Below are 21,576 nucleotides of genomic sequence, written 5' to 3' on the forward strand. Positions count from 1 at the left end.
CTGTTAAGCTGGAGCAGTCTCAAACATATTGCTTTCTCTTTGAGTGGATAGGTGATTTCCAGAGACCAGGTGGAGTAGGTTTTAATTGTTCTTTCTCCTCTGAGGTAAAGATAATTTGGGAGTGAAGAGCAGGAATGTTATAACTCATCCCAAGTCATAGCCTGCGGGAAGACTGTAGGATATGAGCTCCTCTGGGATGAAAAATTAGTCTTTGTGATAAAAATTGGCTCCAGCTGCAACAGTTACTTATAAAGTTTTGTTTCCTCTTTTCATCACAGCCTTTCATGTATGGTGACTACATAGCCTATGACTGCTGGCTGGGCAAGGTCTATGACTTGAAGAACCAGGTCATCCTCAAGCTCTCCAATGGAGCCAGGTACTTCTCTCCTTCCTGTGAAAGATTGTCCTTCCTGCCTTTCACAATCCTGATCTGTTTTATGAGGACTAGAAACAGTTTGGGCTTCATTTACATAGTGTTAAGTTTTCTGCTTGCATAATCTTTAGATGTAAAGCAAGAGAATACATCTTTCTCTGAAAACATTGAGATTCATTGACAACCCTCTGGAAAAGCTGTAGTCGGAAAGGTGACAATATTTCTTCAATCCCAGCAGATCAGTGCTCCAGTGCTAAAGCACATTGATCTTTAAAATGTGCTTCTCCTTTGCAAAAGTAGCTATTTAAGATGGGTGGTTGTTCCAGACTGTTTCTCAGTAGGAGAGCATAACTTCACCGAGCTACAGGGAGAATTCCTACCTTAAAAAGGGTCTTTGAAATGATGGAAATTTGCAGGCTAATGGTTTTTATCAGAGATGAAAAAGCAGCCCAAGACATAACAGCTTTCTTTTTCACTGATTTTTTTTTTAATAAATGAAAACAGTCCAAAGTCTAGAGAAAGATTTAACCACAGATATTGAAAGAAATAAATGGTGAAATTTCTGCGAAGACTGTGTAAGGATCTGAATTCTGTTCCTCTTCCATGTGAGACAGTGACTTGTGTGCTAACCCTTACGAATACACTACATTCACTCTGTTACTGAGGTCTCTCTTACCCAACAAACTCTTGATGCAAGGGAAGGAAGGAAGGAAGGAACCAGTGGAGGGCCAAGAGGCGTGTGGGCCTGGCAGCTGGGGAATAACCTGTGTGTCTTGTAAATTAGGTGTAGACATTGATGTTTAAAACACAGCAATCAAATCCCCAATCCTGCAGCCAGCTCTGAGTCTAAGAGAAATGAGTGAAGTGGGAGCTGTAGCAGATGATTGGTGGATGCAACTGAGAGTTTGACTGTGTTACTGTGCAGTTAACCCAGGCTGGAAAGTTCTTAGGTGTACATTAAACTAGGAGTGAAAAATAGCCACACATCTCTAGCTGTAATACCTGCAGTTACTGGTGCAGTTTAAAACTTTGCTTGGAATCCTGTACCAGCTCCCACACAGGTGTGTAAAGTGAGGTACTGCTTGCAAAATCTTGTCCTAATTAATTATTTGAAATGCCACCAGAACTTACTCTGGAAATGAAAGTATTACTGAATGAAATATGCCCAAATTGCCTTTAGGTCCTAGCATGGCATGACTAACAAATAGGACATTTGCAGCAGCCAGATTTTGTCCAGCAGCCAGCCTGTTACTTAGCTTGTGTTTTTTACATGTCGAATGGGAGCTTTAGATACCTTTAATGCTTTTACAGCTTGTCTGTAACCAGTTTTTCTCTGGACCATAAAAGCTCAGTGATACACTGCTGGGTGCATGGCCAGATGTGCTCAGGCAGAGTCAGTTCCTTGGGCACTGTTTGCTTTTGGGGTGGATGGCTCTGGATATGTTACCATGTGTCTCCCATCTGCTTTCCAGGTGTTCCATGAGCACAGAAGATGGAGCCAAACTGTATGATGTCTGTCCCCATGTCAGTGACTCGGTGAGCTGCTGGTTCTCCTGAGTGTCCTTTTGATCAACTTTGTCTTGGAAACTTTTTGTGCAGGAGGGAGGGAGAAGGCAAAATTCATAGGCATTTATTAATCCTAAGAATGTATCACTTACAGTAACAGTTTAATGGTAATGTTAGAATTGAGCAGGGTTTGAGGAGGTATTGTAGTTGATAGATTCAACTGGTTTCTTTGTAAACAACTTGTGTAAGGTGCTGTTGGATAGCTGGTGTCAAGGCAGTTCACTGGCTGCTCCTTCTATCTGCACAGTCTTCTAAAGGTTCTTACTCCATTTACTGCTTTTAAAAACTGTTCCTCTTCTGGAAAAAGGTATTTTGTTTAACAGGTGTTCTGCTAGAAGCAGGTTTTCAGGTCATGTAAAATAATGTCTCTTGTTACAGCAGTCCATGGTGTTTTTTGAATGGAGACCTGCCACCATACTGGCATTTTCCAAATCACATGGCAGGGAAGGTTTTGATGGCTTCTGGGTAAAATAGTTTGCTGTGTGATAGGATCTAACCTCTCTCACCTGCAAAGGCTGATGACAGCTTGCTTGTTCTTCCAAAGGGCTTTGCTGCACTCCTGGCAGCATTATTGGAAGATGACAGAGGATGACGTGTGATTCTTAAGAACTAGCAAAGCACTGAGCTCTTATCCTTCCCAGCCTTCAAAGCAAAGGTCCCTTTGATCTAAAACTGCATTTCTGCTAAAACTTGATGCCTGCTCGTTGAAGAGTAAATGGAATATCAATTTAATAGGATGTGCTGTTGTGGTTTTCTGGTTCTGTACAGAAAAGGAGTGTTCTGTCATTTGATATTCTCCTGTACCTCAGTCTCTGCTATTTTGGGTTGTGCCATGTGTTTTCTGCTCACTAAATGGATGTTGTGGCATCATTCAGCTTCTGGTTACCCAATTTTGAGATGGCTTGTTTTGAGTCAGGCTGTCTTTAAAGTGTACAGAGTCCTCTGGGGAGTCACAGTTTGGGCTGAATCACAGGCTGTCTCCAGTGTTACTCTTGATCCTGTGCTCAGAATTGCTGTGTGTTAGAAGCTTATCTGACTTGGATCTTGTCACACTGCTCTTATCCCTTCTGACAAATTACAAGACATGATGCAGTTTTGTGCTCAGTATTTTATCTACCCTAAACTGTTCTGTCCGCCCCCACGCTCAGAATCTCACTATCAGTGGGAAGGAGCTGTAGGAAAACAATTGTTGTGTTTACTGTCCTGTTTTTGTTTTCAAAGAACTGTCATATTAACTAATCCACCTGAGACAGGAATAATACTTACACACTTGATTTGACAAGCAGAGAAGTGAAGGCACGGAATCCTCTGCCTCTGAAAGATGTAGGTACTTGAATTAGAGCATGGAAAAGAGAGATGTCCTTGCCTGGCTGACCTTGGCTACCTTGTTACTGAGAACCTCTGTGTGGAAATATGCATCTTTTATTTCTTGCAAGTATGTCTGCTTCTCCTGCACCAAGTCCTGGTCCTGTTTGGATGTGTGACAGAGCAGGTTGCTATAGGAACTGTTGGGCTGCCTTCAGGAGAGGAATATGGGATCTTACAGAGCTGCAGGAGATGGGCATCTTGCAGACTTTACGGTTAATTTTACTGATCACAAAAGATGAAAGGGAAGTACTGGAATATTAAATCTTAGAGTCCTTTATGCTGTTTTTCTCCCCTCCATTTCTCCCACAGGGTCTCTTCTTTGATGATTCATATGGCTTTTACCCTGGACAAGTCCTCATCGGGCCATCTAAAGTGTTCTCCAGTGTACAGTGGCTCTCGGGTGTGAAGCCTGTTCTGAGCACAAAGAGCAAGTTCAGAGTGGTGGTGGAAGAGGTAAAGACTGACACATGGCCACCTTCTGCTTTGCATGGTTCCTGGCTGGCTGTTTGGAGCAGATTCAGCTTGCCATGGTAACCTCCCAAGAGCAAATGTGCTGTGGCTGTGGTGTTCTGAGGTGACAAATTTCTCATTGCGGACTGGCAGGACTTTTGACTGTCCTAGCAAGGGTCCCTGCTGGCACCCTGTAAAATGATCATGTGTCAGCACACTCAGAGGGCAGTACTATTGATCATTAGGGCAGTAGGAGCACATCTATTGAAACTTAATGTTGCATGCTGTTCAAAAAGGGAGAAATATTGCTGACTCTTTGCTTAAAGTAGCAGCTCCAAGTCCATTAGCATATCTTTGTGATATTGGACTGCTGATTTATATGTACGTATCTTCCTTCCCAAGCCACTTGTCTTTCCTTGGAGTTAAAAGCTGTAGAATCTCAGTTGGGTCAGGCTATGGGGACACTGTGGTTCTCCTGGATATGGTGAAACAGCACTTGCCCGCATTAAATGATAAAAGCAGGTTTGCCGCTTTCCTGTGTGTAAACTTTCAGATCTGAGATGCTGGTCTGAGAAGGTCTCTGAGATATTAAATTGCCTTTGCTATCACTACATTGTAGGTACAGGTGGTAGAACTAAAGGTTACTTGGATCACTAAAAGCTTCTGTCCTGGAGGTACTGACAGTGTGAGCCCTCCTCCCTCGATAATCAGCCAGGAGAAGCTGTCCAGGTGAGATCCCTTGAAAACCCCTTTTCACTTTGCAGCACTCGGGCCCTGCAGACTGTGGGTGACAGAGACACAATGCTGCTGTTTCCAGTGGTGGTTTTTGGTTTTTTATTCCATGTTGCATGCCTGCATGTCCCAGAGCTTCAAAAATACGAGAGAACAACTTGCAAATTAGTTTAGCAGGCACGTGAGTTACCAGCACGAGGGCAAGCATCCCGCTCTAATGCCAAGGTCTCTCTGGCTGACAGGTGCACAAAGTGGTGTCTGGCAGCAGCGTCCTTCTTCCCTTGTCCTTTGACTCCTGCCTGGAGCAGGCTGCAGCTCCATGTGTGGCTGGGGTGGGGCTCAGGGGTGCGGCTGCAGCCCGGGCTGGGTGCTGAGGCAGTAACTGGTGCCCTCTGCAGGCTGCAGCTGCCGGAATGGGCTAGGAAAGCTCAAAAGGCAAGTCAGATGAGCAGCAGCACTGGCAGCGTGGGTCCTACCTGCAGCTCATGTGCTGGAGGGGACCAGCTCTCAAATTACAGCAAAAAAACCCAAATGTGCCTTGGCAGCTCTCTCTGGGGCTAAGGAAGAAGCTACAGGGAGAAAGGAGTGACTTGTGTCCCACCCAAACCCTTTCTATCCCCACCCAGTCCCTGGTGAGATTCCCACTTCTCCTTTAGAACTGTGTTCCTGGAAATGATTTGGTGTGGTGCTCTGGCACCTGCAGCAGGCAGCACTGTTGGTGTGAGACTGTGTCAGCTTTGTGAAGGCCCTGGGCACTGCTGGGTTCTGTTATTGTTCTGTGCTCACTGCTCTCCTGTTCTGCCAGGGTAAAGCGTCTGGGGTGCTTTGACCATGCCCAAAGGCAGCTTGGGGAAAGGTGCCTCTACGTGTTCCCAGACAAAGTGGAACCTGCAAAAATCACCTGTGAATGTCCAGAGAGGAACTGTGTCCTGGGTGAAGGATCAGTTGCCAAAAAGGTGAGTTGAGGGAGGTGTTGAATTCTCTAGGCATATGTGGTCACTGTGGCTTTTAAAGCAGAGATCTTCCTGGTAGTCATGTGGTCTGAAATGTGACTCCTGAAATGGTTGTGAAGAGTAATGGCTTGTTGTTGCCAGCAGGGAAGTCACCTTGTAGAGAGAGAGGTCTGACTGCTCTGGGTGAAGCATGCAGCTACACCTTGAGCGAACATGAACATGGCCTCAACACAGAAGTGTCACATTGCAGAGGTCAAGTGTGCTCTGACAACTGGGATTTAAAACACATGTTTTCCTTAGCATTCTCATGGAGCTGAAATGCTCAGTTAAACCCTTGCTACAGTGAAACAAGGAATTTGGTTTTGCTTCCTAAGCCAAGTGAGATGAGCATGACCTGCTGGCTGTAGAGCCCTGGTGTTCCTAGAATAACAGGAGGTCATTAGTGTGTAGATGTAGATCTCTGCATGTCTGTGCCTGTTACATGGATTAACTTGTGCAGCTTCTTGTGACCTTCCATAACAAAAAAAGTTCAAAAAGTGCTTAAAATAAGCTAAAGAGGCAAAGTTCACTTTACTTGGACTAGTGCAGTGCTGCTCCTGAGCAGAGCACTGCGAGATGCTGGTTTGCAGAGTTGTCTGGTGCAGGTGAGATTTGCAGAGCCTAATGGGTACTGTTTTTCCCTGCAGAAAGCTGAGCATTCCTCAGGCTGGCTAGCAGCCTGCTGGGTGTCCAGGCATAGGTCTGACCCACATCTGCTCTCTCCAGGTGAGACGGCTGCTGAAGAAGCAGATCGTGAAGATCATGTCGTGCTCCCCAGAGTCTCAGAGCACCAGTGAAGGCCCTGAAAAAGAGTCTGCTGCAGCTGCTGACCAAAAATCAGAAGAGCTTAAGCCTGAATCCAAGTGTGAGCTGGATGACTCTTCCAACAGTGTACCAAGTCCTGGGGAGAGAAAGGAGGAGCAGCCTGAAGAAACGGGGAAGGAGAAAAGCGGAGCGGCAGCGCGGCAGCAGCAGCCTCCCTTTCTCCTGAAGGATGAAGGGCTGCCTGACTACCGGCTCCAGTCCATGGAGCAGGATGCTGATGATGAGGCAGCTGATGACACTGATGACACCAGTTCTGTCACCTCTTCTGCTAGCTCCACTGCCTCGTCGCAGAGCGGCAGTGGCACCTGCCGCAAGAAGAGCATCCCTCTTTCCATCAAAAACTTGAAGAGGAAGCACAAGAAGAAGAAAACCAAAGTTTCACGAGAGTTTAAGCCAGGAGACAGGTGAGCTGGATTTCTACACCCACGTGTAATTGCCAAAATCTCCCTTACCCAAGTGCTCAGCTGTAAAGCACCACCTGAAGTCAGGTGCAGGATGATGGGGAGTTTGGGCACAGCTTGGTAGTAACTGACAGCAGTTATCTTGTGATGACTGTGCAGTGGCCTGTGTGGAATCAGCTTGGTCTCAGTCCAGCTTCTGATGAAACTGGGGCCATGTGACCTGACACTGATGCTATTCCATTTCAGCTGTGCCTCAGGCATTGACAGCATATCTGTGCTGTACTAGACTCTGTGTGCAGAGAAAGAGGTGAATAAAGATCACACAGCTTGCACATGACACTAATTGGTTACCTTATTGGCAGCTTCTGCAGAGAGGCTGAGGACAGACCACGCTAGGAATGGACAGCTTATCCTAAAGAGCTGTCTCCAGAGCAGCATGGAGCACTGACCTGGCAGGTGGTAATGCTGCTGTGGTCTCTGTTATCCTCACCCTGCTCTGCAGAGATCTGCATTTTTTGCCAGCAGTATACTTCTGAATATTGGAATTTTTTAATTAATAAATTGCACTCATTCCCTGAGAACCTTGGAGGAATTTATTTCAGTAGCTTGGGGGAGGGAGCACTGCATGTGTCTGCCCATTTGTAGATAAAACTGGATCTCAGCAGCTTTTGCCTTTAACTTAGGAATGTTTAAACTGTTTTCCTGGGATGCAAGGACATCTGACAAGTGCTCTGCCTGTCTGCTGGCTTCCCTGGGTTGCTTAGCTATGTACAGATTGTGCGTCAACAGGTACAAGAAAACATGTGAGAATTCTCCCAGAAAAGTGACATTGCCAGAGATTATTCAAGAGACCATTAGTTTGAGAACGTAATGAACTTAATTTGCATTTTTTGTTGGTATTTACCCTTGCCTGTGAGTGGTTCTTGTGCTCCTTGTGAGTTCTGGAGAAACTAGATTTGAAGGTCACAAAGCCCAGCAGAGCAGTATCCAAGTGTGAGAAGAAATGGGAGTGTGTGATAAGAGTTCCTGGGACCAGATTCTCTGTTCACTGTTCATGTCTCACTCCCCCGCTGAGTGTCTCTGTTTTACTGAAGGTTTTGCTAAGGAGAGCTTAGCTAGGGCACCTGGTGGCTCCCTGCACCATATAGGCAATGGGGAGAAATCCCTGTGGCAGCCCCAAGAAATTCCAGTGGTGGATCAGGGCATCTCCATACAAGGAGATGCAGAGACAGCCACAACACAGATAGTAGGAGATAGAGGTTTTTTCAGCAGAGACTGAGAGCCCCCAACTGATGCTGTGAAGGGGTACATGTGGCAGCTGGGCACACCTCAGTGTGAGGGGCCAGTGCTCTTGAATATCCCTCTGGGGTGTTGAGGCCATCAGAGATGTTCTGCCAGGCACTGCTGAGAAATGCCAGTGCTTGGGCTGCCTGCCATTAGTCACCACGTGTGATGTGTCAGCTCCTGGACACTCTGGCTGCAGGGGCCAGCTCAGCATGTGGCTTTGCCATCAGTGAGTGACCTGCTGCAGCTCTCTGTGCAGCACACAGACCTCTGGATATCTTTTACTGAGGGTGTACAGGGATTTTTATTAACATCAAGTCTTGATTTTTGTTTAAAACCACTGCTGCAGACAAGAGTGCCTCATTTATCCTTGAACAGCCCTTCCACTCTAATCCTCAGCTATACATATCCTACATCCCCCAGAAACCATCTTGATCCATATCACACACACACTTGGTTTGTTACAGACCCTCCTCTGATAATGTCAGCTGTTCATTGCTGGCCCTACTAAAAACTTCATCTTGTTTCCACTTAAAAATATTTCCCTGACATTCATAAAAACAGGGCTGGTGGCAAACAGCTGTATTTGCCTGTTGTATCATCTTTCTGATTTGGCTCTGAAACCAACATAAATCCAGCGCTTCTCTTAATTCTGGAAGGCCTGGCCAGCAAAGTAAAGGGAAGATTTAAAGCCAGTGTGGGATTTGGTTTGTTCTGTGCTGTAGGAGAGATGAAATTAGTGGAGGGCTCATTAGAAGAGTGTCCAGCTAGGCTGTCCTTTCTGTCCCAAACACTTTGCCTCCTTAAGCATCCCTCTCAAGCGTCACAGGAGGGAACCAGCATGTGGTCCACTGTGGCATATTTGGATTTAATTTCTGAGCTGCAAAGACACGTGTGTGTTTGAACAGCTGGGAAGGGCATTTTTCTCTTTTAAACAAAATCCTTTTGCTTTACCCACATTCAGTGTGTTGCCTCTTTTTGTTTTATTTTTTTTCTCTCTGGAAGGGCTGTGATGATTTACCTTTCCAGTCGTGTGTTCTTCTAGTTACAAAGACTCCTCAGAGCTGTCAGGCTTGGAAGGTGCTCCAGTGGAGAAGATCTCAAGTTTCAAACTATTTGAAGCTCCTGTCATGCTTCTATCAGGGACAGAAAGTGGGTGCTAGTAGATGTTAATTTGCCTCCATAGGAATAAAAATGAACTCAGCAGGAGCTTCCTGGGAAGAAAGTTCTCCTTGAGCAGTGTAACACCTGCAGGAGTTGAGAACCCATGAAAATAAAGCCTGCTGTGTAGCTGTGTCCGTGGGCTCTGCATGGAGTTTCCTGACTTGATTCCCAGACTGCTGGTCCATGTACCTTTGTGTTGCTAAGGTCTGTCTTGATCCCTGATGTTCCCTCTAGTAACTCATTGCCTTTCTGTGCTGCCAGGGTTGCTGTGGAAGTGGTGACCACGATGACTTCAGCTGATGTGATGTGGCAGGATGGCACGGTGGAGACAAACATCCGCTCCAATGAGCTGATCCCGGTCCATCATCTGGACAACAACGAGTTCTGCCCCGGCGATTTTGTGGTGGACAAAAGAGGTATTGGGTGTCAGAACAATGCTCTTAATTGCAAAGTATTGTTCAATTTGGATCCCGTAATTTGCTCTTTAAATGTTAGTGCCCGCTTGAGGTGAGCACCTGACAGGAACAGATGATTCAGCTAACTTGGTGGGAATGGCAGCAGAGTTCTGTCATTTACATACCAAAGTTGAACTATGACAACAGAAAGGATGTGGAAACAATAAATACCAAAGAGCCAAGCTAGATTTTCAGTATTTCTGTAGAGCAGGGGTTGCCCACCTTGAAAGGGGCCAACAGCTCTGAGCTCTGTCCCAGAGTGAGGGAGAAACAAACAGCTTACCTCAGGCTGTTTTCTCTGTATGGCTGATCTATCATGACCCTCACATTTTTTTCATGGAGAATTTTGGGATCCAGAAGCATCTTGAATCCCTTTTATTCATCAAACCAGTCGTTGATACTAGTGAGAGCCACAGGACAAGTTCAAGGACACTGGCAGCTTTTGGATATGAGATACTGATGACACTATCTGGCTCTCAGCTCCTTTTCTAGCAAGGGTAGACCCTCAGCAGTAGGGACCAGAAGACACTCAGATTGGGAAGCAAGAAATATGCATAAATAAGAGGCTGTTTTATGTAGCCATTTTTGATGAGTAATAGTCTGACTGGTCTTCTGGGTTACATGTAGTCTGTTGAAAGTTACCCATCAGCTCCAGCTCTACTGTTCTAGTTTGGCAACAATTTTCACTGCGTAGGAAGAAGTGTTTTTCCTCATGCCATTCACAAGTGGAAGGCTTCAGCCATGAGAGCCCAGGAGCTGACAGTCTCAGTCACTGAGCAGAGTGCTCGGTGCTGCTTTGCCTGATTTGTCTGTTTTCTTCCCTACCATTGTGACCAAAAGCTCAGAGCTCCCAGGATCCTGGGTTGTATGGAGTGGTGCAGTCTGGGGACCACATCGGCCGTACCTGTGTGGTGAAGTGGTTCAAGCTGAAACCCAGTGGAGATGATGTGGAGGTAAGTGCAGGAGCCAGTGCCTACTGCAACCAGTTAAAAGAAAGCAGCCACAAAATAACACAAGCCTCACAGATAAACATAGATAAGCCTGGAAATCAGTTCTGCATTGCTTATGTGTCCTTGAGGAAGGGAACGGTGCTTATGGGCCTGGGAGACTTAGCTAGAGGTGATGTCACTGCATATTTGTAGATGCCTGTGAGGTAGCAAGGACCAGACAGATAATTTACATCCCATGGTATCATCAGGTTCTGGTATGGATGAAGATTTTTGCTAAGGCTTTCAGACAATTGGTTTCTTGAGTTCACTGTAAGAATTTTTCGTCCCCATGTCTTTGCATGGTTCATAGAAAGGATCAATCTATTGCATGTTGTTGTGCTTGCCTCTGCCAGGTACTACTGCCCATAGTTACCCTAATGCCTTTTTCTTGGGATTTGTAGAAATGCTGTATTTTCCAGAGTCTTGACAGACTGCAATGCAGTTGGAGATGAGAGGGGGCCTTGACACTGCTTTGTTTTAGCCTGCCAAGCTACATTGTCATAACTGAACAGGGCCCTCCACATGCAGAAGCAGAACATGAGTCTGGCCTGGGGTTGTGCTCCACTTATTTCTCATAATTAGTGAGTTCCTAGCTCTCTTTCTCCAGGAGAAATCAAAGTAAAGATGGTTCCCATTAAATGAATGGGTTTTTTTGTCAGACACTTCCTGTTGCCTTGGATAATTTCAAAAGTAAACTCTTGCTCTTTGGGCCCCAGTGAACTGCTTTGAGAAATCTGAGTGTTCAGAAAGGAATAAAACACTGGTTGCTTGTCTCCTTGTTGTGCTGACATGGATCCTGAGGTGAAAGTGAGAGTGAGCAGATGTGACAGAATATCTGCTTCCTTTCATTGTTGTGCCTTGATCCTCATGCTACTGGATGAGGTGACAAAGCGGAACAGCAGCAGCCCCTTGCAGGCTGTTGGAGCAGCTAAAAAGGGACAAAATAAAACACAAAGTGCTTTGGAGTGCTGAAGGTGTGCTCTGGGGGTCAGTGCAGCCTCCTGGGGCTGATGTGTTGCCCTGTCTTGGTGCAGCTGATCGGGGAGGAGGAGGATGTGAGCGTGTACGACATCGCCGATCACCCGGACTTTCGCTTCCGCACCACCGACATCGTCATCCGCATCGGCAACTCCGACGGGGCCGCGGCCAAGGAGGACGAGGTGGGTCCTGGGCACGGTGCTGTGACCACATTGTCACCAGCTGTTGGTGGAGACACTTGGAACAGTCAGTAGGAAGGCCTTAGACCCCACATGGGCATCCTAAACTCTCCATAGCTTCCAAATGCTTTTGTATTGGTGTCCCCTGCTGTCATGAGTAACACATCAGATCTCTGTCTGGTGGAGATGTAAACTTGGAATCCTTTGACCTTGATGACAGTCTGCAGCAGAGCAAGAGTGAAGCTGAGACAAGAGCTGAACATATGCCTGAGGGCTTTTCATAAGACTCTTGCTTAGGATTTCAGAGTAACTTGTAATAAAGGGATATTCTGTGAGCTCCTGAGCAACCATGAAAGGTGGATTTGTCATGAAACCAGTTTCACGTGGCAACAGAAGAGTGGGGTTCAGCTATGATGACTGAGCTATGTTCATGTTAATTTTGTTGAGCTGATCTCCTTGGGGGAAGAAGGAACAATTTCTATTGTAGCAGCACCATGCCTGGAGAGACCTCCAGCTTTTAAGCCTGCTGCTCTAAAAAAAGTGTTAAAAGGTGTAGTGTGACTTTTACAGCAGGAAACATATCCCAGCCTGCTCAGCTGACCTAAATAACCTGCTGCAGGGCAAGGTGCTCCTTGCCTGCACACCCCGCACAGCTGTGGCTTGTTTCTTCATGCCTGTGCTCTCTGGGGAGCCCCTGGTGCTGGGTGTTGGGGGAGCCTGAGGGTGCCCCACTAGAGGGCACCCCCATTCCACGGAGAACCTGTCCCTTACTGGCATTGAAAGGCCACTGGTCCTGTCAAAGATCAGGATCTCCAGCCGGACCAGCCCTTCTGCTCCTTGTGGAGAGGAGTTCTTCCCACCTCCGTGGCAGAGTTGTGTGGTTTCTGTATGTAGGATGCAGGTGTTGCTCTAGGTGGTTCTCCAGCTGGGGAATGCGTTTCTCAAATCCTTCCTGCTCTGCACTGAAGTGCCTGGGGAAGAAAAGGGACTGACAGACTGCTCTTGTCTCCACAGCCTTCGGTCGGACAGGTGGCTCGTGTGGATGTCAGCAGTAAGGTGGAAGTGGTGTGGGCTGACAATTCCAAGACTATTATTCTGCCTCAGGTGAGGTCCTGTTCCAGCTCCCAGTATCACTGTAATTCTTAGCTGAGTGACAAGACTTGGATTTAAATCCAAGTGTGTAGAGAGATTCACTGGGTGAGGGACTCTTGCTTTGTTGATTGGTACAGTCCCTTATGATAGGGTGGCCTTCCAATTCTGTTAGCACAGGAAAATATTTTTGTCAGAAGGTCTGGGCAACTGGTTGGTCATAACTGCTCTCTAATCTAGTGAGTAGGAAAGCCTGGACAGGCTCTTTTTGCCTTCACAAGTGCGCTGCATGCTCCCAGCTCTGCCCACAGCCCTGCTCCTGGCCTCCTGGTGCTTTGTGGAGCTCAGGGATCATTGGTTCTGACTGGAGCCTGGCTTGGTGCATTGCCCAACCAGGGTAGTGTCAAAAGACAATTGCATGTTCTGTCTCTCTTGTGAAATGCCACCATAGTGGGGTTTTCGGCTAAAGAAACTCCTCCAGAAGCTGGGCCAGAGCCACAAATTGTCACCTTAGCTAACCTAGGCATCAGACTCAAATCTTATCCCAGGGCAGGGAGGGAAAGGGTTGAGTGCAAGCTGAAAAGTAAAGATACAGCCACATTGCTAATCCACTGCACCCCACTGATTTGTCTGGGATTCTTTTAAGGCTTTTGTTGTACTGTCTTGAGCTCATACTTGCTACTCCCCATACAATTTCATCCCATGTCTCTCTCCTTGTTGCCTGCAATGAAGACAGACAGCCTAAAGATACAAGACAACCTACATCTGTAGAGTCCCATTCTGTCACTGGCAGAGCAACCACTGTCTCCACTGCAGAGATGCCTTAGCAAGTACAAAGTACTTGAGTAAGATTCCTGTTTAAACCAAGCAGCTCTGCATTAATTACAGTAGAATAGTCAATGCCTGCACTATGGCAGTGGACTGGGGCGTACAAAGCAGGCTGCTGTCTCCCTTCCCCCTGTTGTCACATGTGCTTGGATCACAGGCACAATCAGAGGTCTGATGCATGCCCCACAAAGGGCTGTTCTCACACTGCAGTGCCAGGGCTCTGCAGCAGCTCCTGCTGTGTCACGCCAGTCCCTTCGATTCTGCTCCTCTGCGTGATTATGGGAGTTAGGGAAATGTCAGGAGCATGAATTATCAGTTGGTAAAACCATGATTTATCAATGCCTGACAGTGTGCCCAGAGACAAGCTGTCTGGGTGCTTTTTCACAGCTCTAAAAATAAAGATGGCATAACAGGCTAATTAACTTTCCAACTCAGATTTGGATTAGCTTTAAGGGCAGTGAGTTTTTATGGCTTTTCCTGCCTGCAGTCACTTGTGTTGAACCCAGCTAACCTCTGCTGGCTGCCTGTCTCCGGGTGGCATAGGACTGGCTCAGCAGTGCTGGTTCATTTGAAGGCTTTGACAAGATGAGTGAGGGTCCCTGTGCTTTAGCCTCTGGGATCGTATCTGACAAGATTAAGAGGATTCTTGGCCTGTCACTCAGCTGTCTGAAGCATGTGGATAAAATGCTCCCCTCCTGTAACTGCAAACACAGCCCTGTAAAGGTGTTCCTGCTCACCTGCGTTGGTGCTTAAAGCTGGAGGAGGTCTCTAAACCTCTGCAGAAAGACCTCTTGAGATGTAGCATGTGCAAAAGCAAATTGTAGGAGGTGAGGCTGGATGGAGTGGGGATGTGTTCAGCTTCCAGTGGTGAGAGAGAAGAGAACATTTTATGTAAGAGCTTATTCAGCAACTTGGGTGAGGCTCCATTGTCCTAGCTGAATTTTAAGCAGTAGCCACATATAACAGCTGAAGCAGCCTAGCAAGGCTCTGCTGGCAAGTATTGTGTACCACAGGAGAGGAGAGCTGCTGTGGGAATGTGTTCCTGATTCCAACATTGACTCTGTGGAAGGACAGAGTGGGGAGACAGCCAAACCAGGGCTCTGTGCCAGCACAGTTGCTGGTGCAGAAGCTGGACCAGAAATACCAACTCCTCACACGATACCAGCTGAGCTCTGAGTTCTGAAACCCTGGGGCATCCAGGTAGCTGTGGGGCCTGCTTTCGAGGGCTGGGTCCCAGACACTGAGAGGACTGTAGCCATCCAAAGCTTGCCCTAGTTTTACCCCCATACTATCGTTGGAAAAGTGGAGGATGGGGCTGTGTGGTTTCATAATCTGTGCCAGTATAGGTGGAATGGGTTTAAACAACCCAACCAATTCCAAATGGAAACTCCTTTTTCATTACTTACTTTTAAAAACAACTGAAACTGTGCTTTAACCTAAGTCTCATGTAACTCTGCTCTCCTTTAGCACTTGTACAATATTGAATCAGAAATTGAGGAGTCAGACTATGATTCTGTTGATGGTAGCACCAGCGGGGCGTCCTCAGAGTGGGAGGATGAAAGCGACAGCTGGGAGACAGATAATGGCCTCATGGAAGATGACCACCCAAAAATTGAAGACTTTGAGCCTGAGGAACCAGCAGCAGAGGAGGTGAAAAAAGTAGAAGAACAAGTCCAGGGAGCTGTGGCTATGGCAGTTGCAGATCTTGCTACAGAGAAAGCTGGCAAGGATGGAGCCCCAAAGAGCTTCCGGGAACTAAAGGAGGCCATCAAGATCTTGGAAAGCCTGAAAAATATGACTGTGGAGCAGCTGCTGACTGGCTCTCCCACCTCCCCAACTGTGGAACTGGAAAAACCCACTCGGGAAAAGAAGTTCTTGGATGATATTAAAAAGCTGCAGGAAAATCTCAAGAAGACCTTGGATAATGTGGCTATTGCTGAGGAGGAAAAGATGGAAGCCATGGTAGAGACTGAGAAGAAGGAAGAAAAAGCAGAGGCACAGACACCAGTGAGGTCAGAGTGGCCCAGTGAGACACCAGTGCTCTGCCAGCAGAGTGGAGGGAAGCCTGGAGTCACCTTCACCAGTGCCAAGGGAGAAGTGTTCTCTGTGTTGGAGTATGCTCCAGGTGAGTGTGGGATACTCAGTCCTTCACTGCTGTCCTTCAGTGTTTCTTTATCCAAAACCTTTGCCTCAAACCTTTTGAATTCTGTATCCTCTTTTCTTCTTAGTCCTTTTCATAGCCCATTAACTGGAAAGGAGAAATTAAGACAACTTCTGTAGCACAGTGTGTTCTGGGACCTAAGCATGGCTTTTAGATAGCATCTCTTGGCACTCCTGCACCTTCCCAAGTCTCAGAAGCATGCTTCCTTCTCTCCCAGGGTGGTGACTAATGTTGAAGGGCTCCATACATCAGTTGCTTTTTACTGCAGAAATTTTCTTGCAAGTTGCAGGGTTTGTTAAGGCTTTTATTTTAGAGCTGAATTGGTTGAGGAGCAGAGCAAAAACAGTTGGTGTTCTTGTGCTGAGTGTCCTTGGTGAGTGAGTGTCCTTATTCACTGGCATCAATGTTAGTGGCCAAAAATAAGAAAGAGCATCTGGCTGTGTGGAACATTGGTGACAGTGGAGCCCAAGGTGCTCACAAGCCAGACAGGGGAGAGAAAAGTGGCCAAACTGTTGTGAAGCTGTAGGTGTGGGCAAGGGAGAGTGGGGAGCTGTGCTTAGGTTTGGCAGAGAAAGGGCCATTGCTCTGTGGGATTGTCCCAGCTGTGGGACAAGGCTCCTGGCTGGGCCATAGGGGACAGTGAGAACAGGAGATGCAGGTTGTGGTTGCTGTACTGCGTGGGAAATAATCTCTCCTGCCTCCTGGCTCAGCACCAAAGCAAGTTAACTCCTCTCTTCCACATGATGCGTATTACACATGGGTAGATTTGCCTTCATGAGGAACTGTGGAAGTTTCCAAAGGCAGGCTGTAATTCTGTTGTCTTCCTTGTCCCACAGATTCCCATGCCTTCAAGAAAATGGAGTTCCAGCCCCCAGAAGCCAAGAAGTTCTTTAGCACCGTGAGGAAAGAGATGGCTCTGCTGGCCACCTCCCTGCCTGATGGCATCATGGTGAAAACCTTCGAGGATCGAATGGCAAGTGCCTGCTCTCAGATGCCTCTGTGGTAGTGCTGGGCTCAGCATCTGGATCCCTGTCTTTGGAATTCCCTGCTTAGCCCAAATCCTTTACATTAGAGCTGCAGGAATGTGTGCAGCATGTGAAACAGGGCTGTAATTACCCAAAATGGCTGCTTTTGCATTCCCTGAGTCAGGGTGGCAAAAAGGAGCTGTTGATTGCAGGGAAGCCTGTTCTGGGTGCTGAGTGGGAGAACACGCGGGCAGCCAGCAAGGGGCTGTGTTAGTAGGGAGTAAATTTGGGGGGTTTTGCCCTCCTCAAAGCCCTGTTTCAAATGGAAGGGTTCACTTGCTCTCAGGGTGCAACTTCTGGTGGGGGAAGGTGCCCTGAGATGTGGTGCTTGAGCTGACACTTGAAAGGGCTGAGTCAGTCACATTCCCACCCTCCCTCCGTGTACATTCAGCTCTGCCTGGGTGTTTCCCAGTGTCTGACCTCCTGCCTCTCCCCACAGGATCTCTTCTCAGCACTTATCAAAGGGCCCACACGTACACCCTATGAAGATGGCCTCTTCCTCTTTGACATCCAGCTCCCCAACATCTACCCTGCTGTCCCACCTCTCTTCCGCTACCTCTCCCAGTGCAGTGGGAGACTGAATCCCAACCTGTACGACAATGGCAAAGTGTGTGTCAGCCTCCTGGGGACCTGGATAGGCAAGGTAGTGCCATCATCCACCTGTCCCTGGGGAGCTGGGGTTGTGCTGGGCTGCTTTTGGAACAAGTCACTTCCTACCAGACCTGGGTGACTTCTCTCTCGGGTGGTGCTTCAGCTGGGGTGACTTGGGCTTTGGGCTCTGGTTTAGGTGTCTGGAGCAGATAATTGGTGTAGTTTGGCTTTTTCTGGGTCTTTATTTGGCTCAACTGTCTCTCCTCAATGAGAAGTCTGTGGTCAGACCAGCCATAGCAGAGATGCCAGCACTAGCAGGGGTATGCCTATGGGTTAGGGCTCTGTCTTCCACACTGTGGACAAATCATGTAGCATGGTACAAAGTCCAGCTGGAGACTTGGAATAAGCAAAGCCAGGGAAATACATTTTGACCAGGACAGGGCAGCTGGGAAGGTGTTGGAACTGATGGCTGGTGTCTAAGGTTACACAGTTCCAGACAGAACTGGCCTGGGGAGGTGTGGTGCTGGTAAAAAAATAACGGAGAGGTGTCTTGTTGTGATGGGACACCAGCACATCACGTGCTTGTGGAGTCAGTTCCTTGTTCCTGCCATGAGCCACAGGATGTCAGCAACAGGAATGCAGAGCAACTGGGGCCTCACTTCATCTGACAGTAGTCACAGAGCAAACTGATTTTGCTTCAGCCCTTTAACATATTTGTGTGTGCATTTCAGGGGACAGAAAGGTGGACCAGTAAATCCAGTCTCCTTCAAGTACTTATCTCCATCCAAGGTAAATCCTCCTGCCGAGCCTGTGGGGCAGGAAAAGGCTGAGGGAGGAAGGGCTGTTGGCTTATGGGGGACACACAATTGGGGTCTGTCACCCCACTTGGCTTAGTGCTGCCTTTTGCTTTCACCTTGCTGGACAAAGGAGTGTCCTTGCTTTAGCAGTGGAAGCAGGTGCCAGATTTTCTCAGGCCCAGAGTTCTGGCTACATCTCAGGGCTCTGACACAATGCTTTCCCTCTTTCTCACTGCAGCAGCCAAGCACAGAGTTGTCTGCTTGTTACTCTGAGCTGACAGAGGTGAACCACGGTTTCCTCAGCCTGTTACCAAAGTTAGCTGAAGTTGCTAAACTGGGCCTCGTTTGCAGGACTTTTTTTTTTTTTTTCTTTTTTATCCCCACTGAGTCACCCGCCCATCCTACATGTGGCATGTTTTGCACATGATGCTGGTGTTTATGCTCCTACCAAAGCAGAGAATAATAAGGGGTGTGCCTAGACGAGCCCCAGGGCTTCCTGCCGTGGGGCTTTGCTCTGCCCTATCCAGTTTAGGAGCAAATAGACTAAATCACATAACTTCCTCATAGACAACTTTCTGCTCAGGCATGTGATGAGAAACCTTTGACACAGGACTAGAGTTCCTGCTGACTGAAGGCAACTCCTGCTCCTCTGAACTCCCACAGTCCACCTGTGTCCTTCTGTGGGGGAAGGACACCACAATAAAAGCCTTTTCTCATTTCCAAAGCCAAGGATCCAAATTTAGAAAATGAAATACTAAATGTTTTGCTGGAGCAACTTGGTGTTAGGGGGAAATCTCCTCTCCTGCTGCCTAGGTTTTGAGAAACTCATGATCTCCCCAGCTCTAATGCAAATTGTGGCAGGCTGCCAGCAGCGTGGCAGTGCTGGTGCTGTTGCGACACACCCATAATTTCATTAGACCAGAAGTAAGCAGGAGAAATCTTGGTAAAGGTGACTTGCCACAGTCTTCTGTGTCTCAGAGCTGCCCCATCTGATAGGACTCTGCTGGATAGAACAGAGCCTAGCCAGCTCAAAGCTCGTTGCTGCAGTCTGGCCTTTGTTCTGGTTAAGAGAAGGAGGAAAATAAAAGCTTTTGTTGTGTCTGTGGGGTTTTGTGCAGGAGGGAAGTGAAAGGAGCTGTGTAACCTCTCCCTTCCTGCCCTTTTGACCTCCTCTGCTGTTGTGTGCCCTCTGCATTGTGCTGGCAGAGGGCTGTTCTTGCCAGCCAAGGAACATGGATGCCACTCCCTGCAGAGTCCAAGGTCCCTACCGCATCACACTACGCTCCCCTTGCAACACCAGTCCTTTGCATCCTGCAGGTTCTGGGGGTTCAGCCTGGCCTGTGCTTGACCCTTGATCTTGACCCTCTTGGCAGGAGCGGCCTGGCAGGGGATGGCAATTCCTGGCCTTCCTGCTTTAACCCCTCGGTGTCCCGTTCTCCCGGCAGGTCTCATCCTGGTGAACGAGCCCTACTACAACGAGGCGGGCTTCGACAGCGACCGGGGGCTGCAGGAGGGCTACGAGAACAGCCGCTGCTACAACGAGATGACGCTGATCCGCGTGGTGCAGTCCATGATGCAGCTGCTGCGCCGGCCCGTGGAGGTCTTCGAGCACGAGATCCGCGAGCATTTCCGCTGCAGCGGCTGGCGCCTGGTGTCCCGCATCGAGTCCTGGCTGGAGACCAACGAGCTGGTGGAGCGCAGCCACGAACAGGCCAACGGGGCTGATTCTGCCTCCCTCCTGTGCGCCGGCGGCAGCCTGGCCGAGAGCCCCGGGGACACGGCGGGGGCGCTGGCAGAGTGCAGCTCGGAGCAGGGGGTGGCTGCTGAACTGTCCGACTCGGCGCTGGACGGGAAGGAGGAGCTGGACGAGTCGGAGTTCCCGACCACGACGCCCAACGCCGGTGACCTCCAACAGTACTCAGACTCGGAGAGCACAGGCCAAGCCAGGGGGGACCTGGCTAGAGACCGAACGGACGAGGGGAAGGCTGCCCAGGACTCTGCCTCGCAGCCCAGTGTGAAACCAAAGAAAAGGAGAAAGAGCTACAGGAGTTTCCTGCCGGAGAAGAGCGGTTACCCTGATATTGGGTTTCCCCTCTTCCCTTTGTCCAAGGGGTTCATTAAAAGCATCCGCGGTGTCTTGCAGCAGTACCGGGCTGCCTTAGCAGGGGCCAACATCCCAGAGTGGACAGAGGACAAATAAACCATCAGGTTAGGGACAGGCAGGTGCAGGGGAGAAGGGAAAGCAGCAGAAAGTAAATTGGCAAATGCTGTTACCAATCAACTGGCTTCTCCTTCCAGCTTTTCTTCCTCAGCTTGGTTTGTTCCAAAGAAGGTGGTAGGCCCGATTGCTCCTCTGAGGAAAGGTTGTTTAAGCATGAATAACTCTTTGCCCCCAACCCCTTTTCCTTCTCCCTGTCCCATGTACGTGCTCTTCTTGCAAGTTTGACCCTGCAATGGTAAGATTTGAGACCTGCACAGAAGCAGTCTTGCAGCCACGTCCCCTCTGCACTTTCATCTTGGGGCACCTTTCCACACAAGGACTCTTCCCACCCAGCACTACACCCAGCAGTTTGTTCTGGTGGTGTTCCAGCCAGGAGAAGGGATTGCTGTAGTTTCTGGAAATGAAGGGCAACGCCCTCCCAGTCTTTTCTTTTTCTTGGAGTTCCCATGGCTTCTCTGAAAGTCTACCCCAGCTTATCTGTACTTAGACATTGGATTGTGTTTGCATTGGAGTTGTCTATACCATACGGAGTTGCTCTAGTCTTAGTTGTTCACCGTATCTACAAAGTTCTTCCAGTTGGGATTGGTAGGCAGGGCCAGAGCTCTGCACTGGCACTTGTGCTGCCCTGGGAGTGCTGCAGACTTTCCTTCCACTTCTGCTACTTCCAGGTCAGTCTCCTGGAGGCGAATCTAGCCATCTCCACTTCTTTTTCTCCAGAGCGAGGCAAACTTCCCTTTCCCCACCATGCATGCCTGTATTCTAGAAATACATGGGATTCAGGGTTCTGCCCTCGTCTCTTGCTTAGGTATCCTTGTGTCTTTTGTTCCCAGCCATCCTGGCTGTCACACAGCACTACACCCACCCTGGATCCTGGCCTCACCAGGGCAGGCAGCAGTGAGTGATCCTGGCGTGGCTGCTGCCCCCTCATCCAGCTGGGTGTTCAGGAGCCCTGGGAGCCAGGGTCACCCCAGGGAAGCCATGTCATGGTGAGGCCCTGTTGGCAGCACCAGTTTGTGCTGGTTCCTGCACTGTTACAGCAGCACTCTTTTGGGCTGTTGGCTGCTCCTTCCCTTGCCAGCTGTTCTCATTTCCCATAGTGGGCTGGCTG

The 21,576-nt window shown here is 48.5% G+C and overlaps 1 protein-coding gene across 1 annotated transcript in view; it reads left to right on the forward strand.

Annotated features, from left to right (window-relative positions):
- UBE2O (ubiquitin conjugating enzyme E2 O) overlaps window positions 1-21,268 on the forward strand; it is a 60,080-nt gene extending 38,812 nt beyond the window's left edge. The window contains exons 4-18 of the mRNA XM_062506170.1: window positions 279-376; window positions 1,846-1,909; window positions 3,617-3,760; window positions 4,377-4,486; window positions 5,295-5,445; window positions 6,208-6,710; window positions 9,417-9,571; window positions 10,451-10,563; window positions 11,634-11,759; window positions 12,771-12,860; window positions 15,141-15,798; window positions 16,671-16,807; window positions 17,299-17,502; window positions 18,182-18,239; window positions 19,693-21,268. Coding sequence (XP_062362154.1) covers window positions 279-376; window positions 1,846-1,909; window positions 3,617-3,760; window positions 4,377-4,486; window positions 5,295-5,445; window positions 6,208-6,710; window positions 9,417-9,571; window positions 10,451-10,563; window positions 11,634-11,759; window positions 12,771-12,860; window positions 15,141-15,798; window positions 16,671-16,807; window positions 17,299-17,502; window positions 18,182-18,239; window positions 19,693-20,447 — 3,366 coding nt within the window. The 3' untranslated portion in view covers window positions 20,448-21,268. The remainder of the gene's footprint in view (window positions 1-278; window positions 377-1,845; window positions 1,910-3,616; window positions 3,761-4,376; window positions 4,487-5,294; window positions 5,446-6,207; window positions 6,711-9,416; window positions 9,572-10,450; window positions 10,564-11,633; window positions 11,760-12,770; window positions 12,861-15,140; window positions 15,799-16,670; window positions 16,808-17,298; window positions 17,503-18,181; window positions 18,240-19,692) is intronic.
- Window positions 21,269-21,576: the final 308 nt, after the last annotated feature.

Source organism: Cinclus cinclus, chromosome 20 (assembly GCF_963662255.1).
Source record: "Cinclus cinclus chromosome 20, bCinCin1.1, whole genome shotgun sequence".
Classification (NCBI taxonomy): Eukaryota; Metazoa; Chordata; class Aves; order Passeriformes; family Cinclidae; genus Cinclus; species Cinclus cinclus.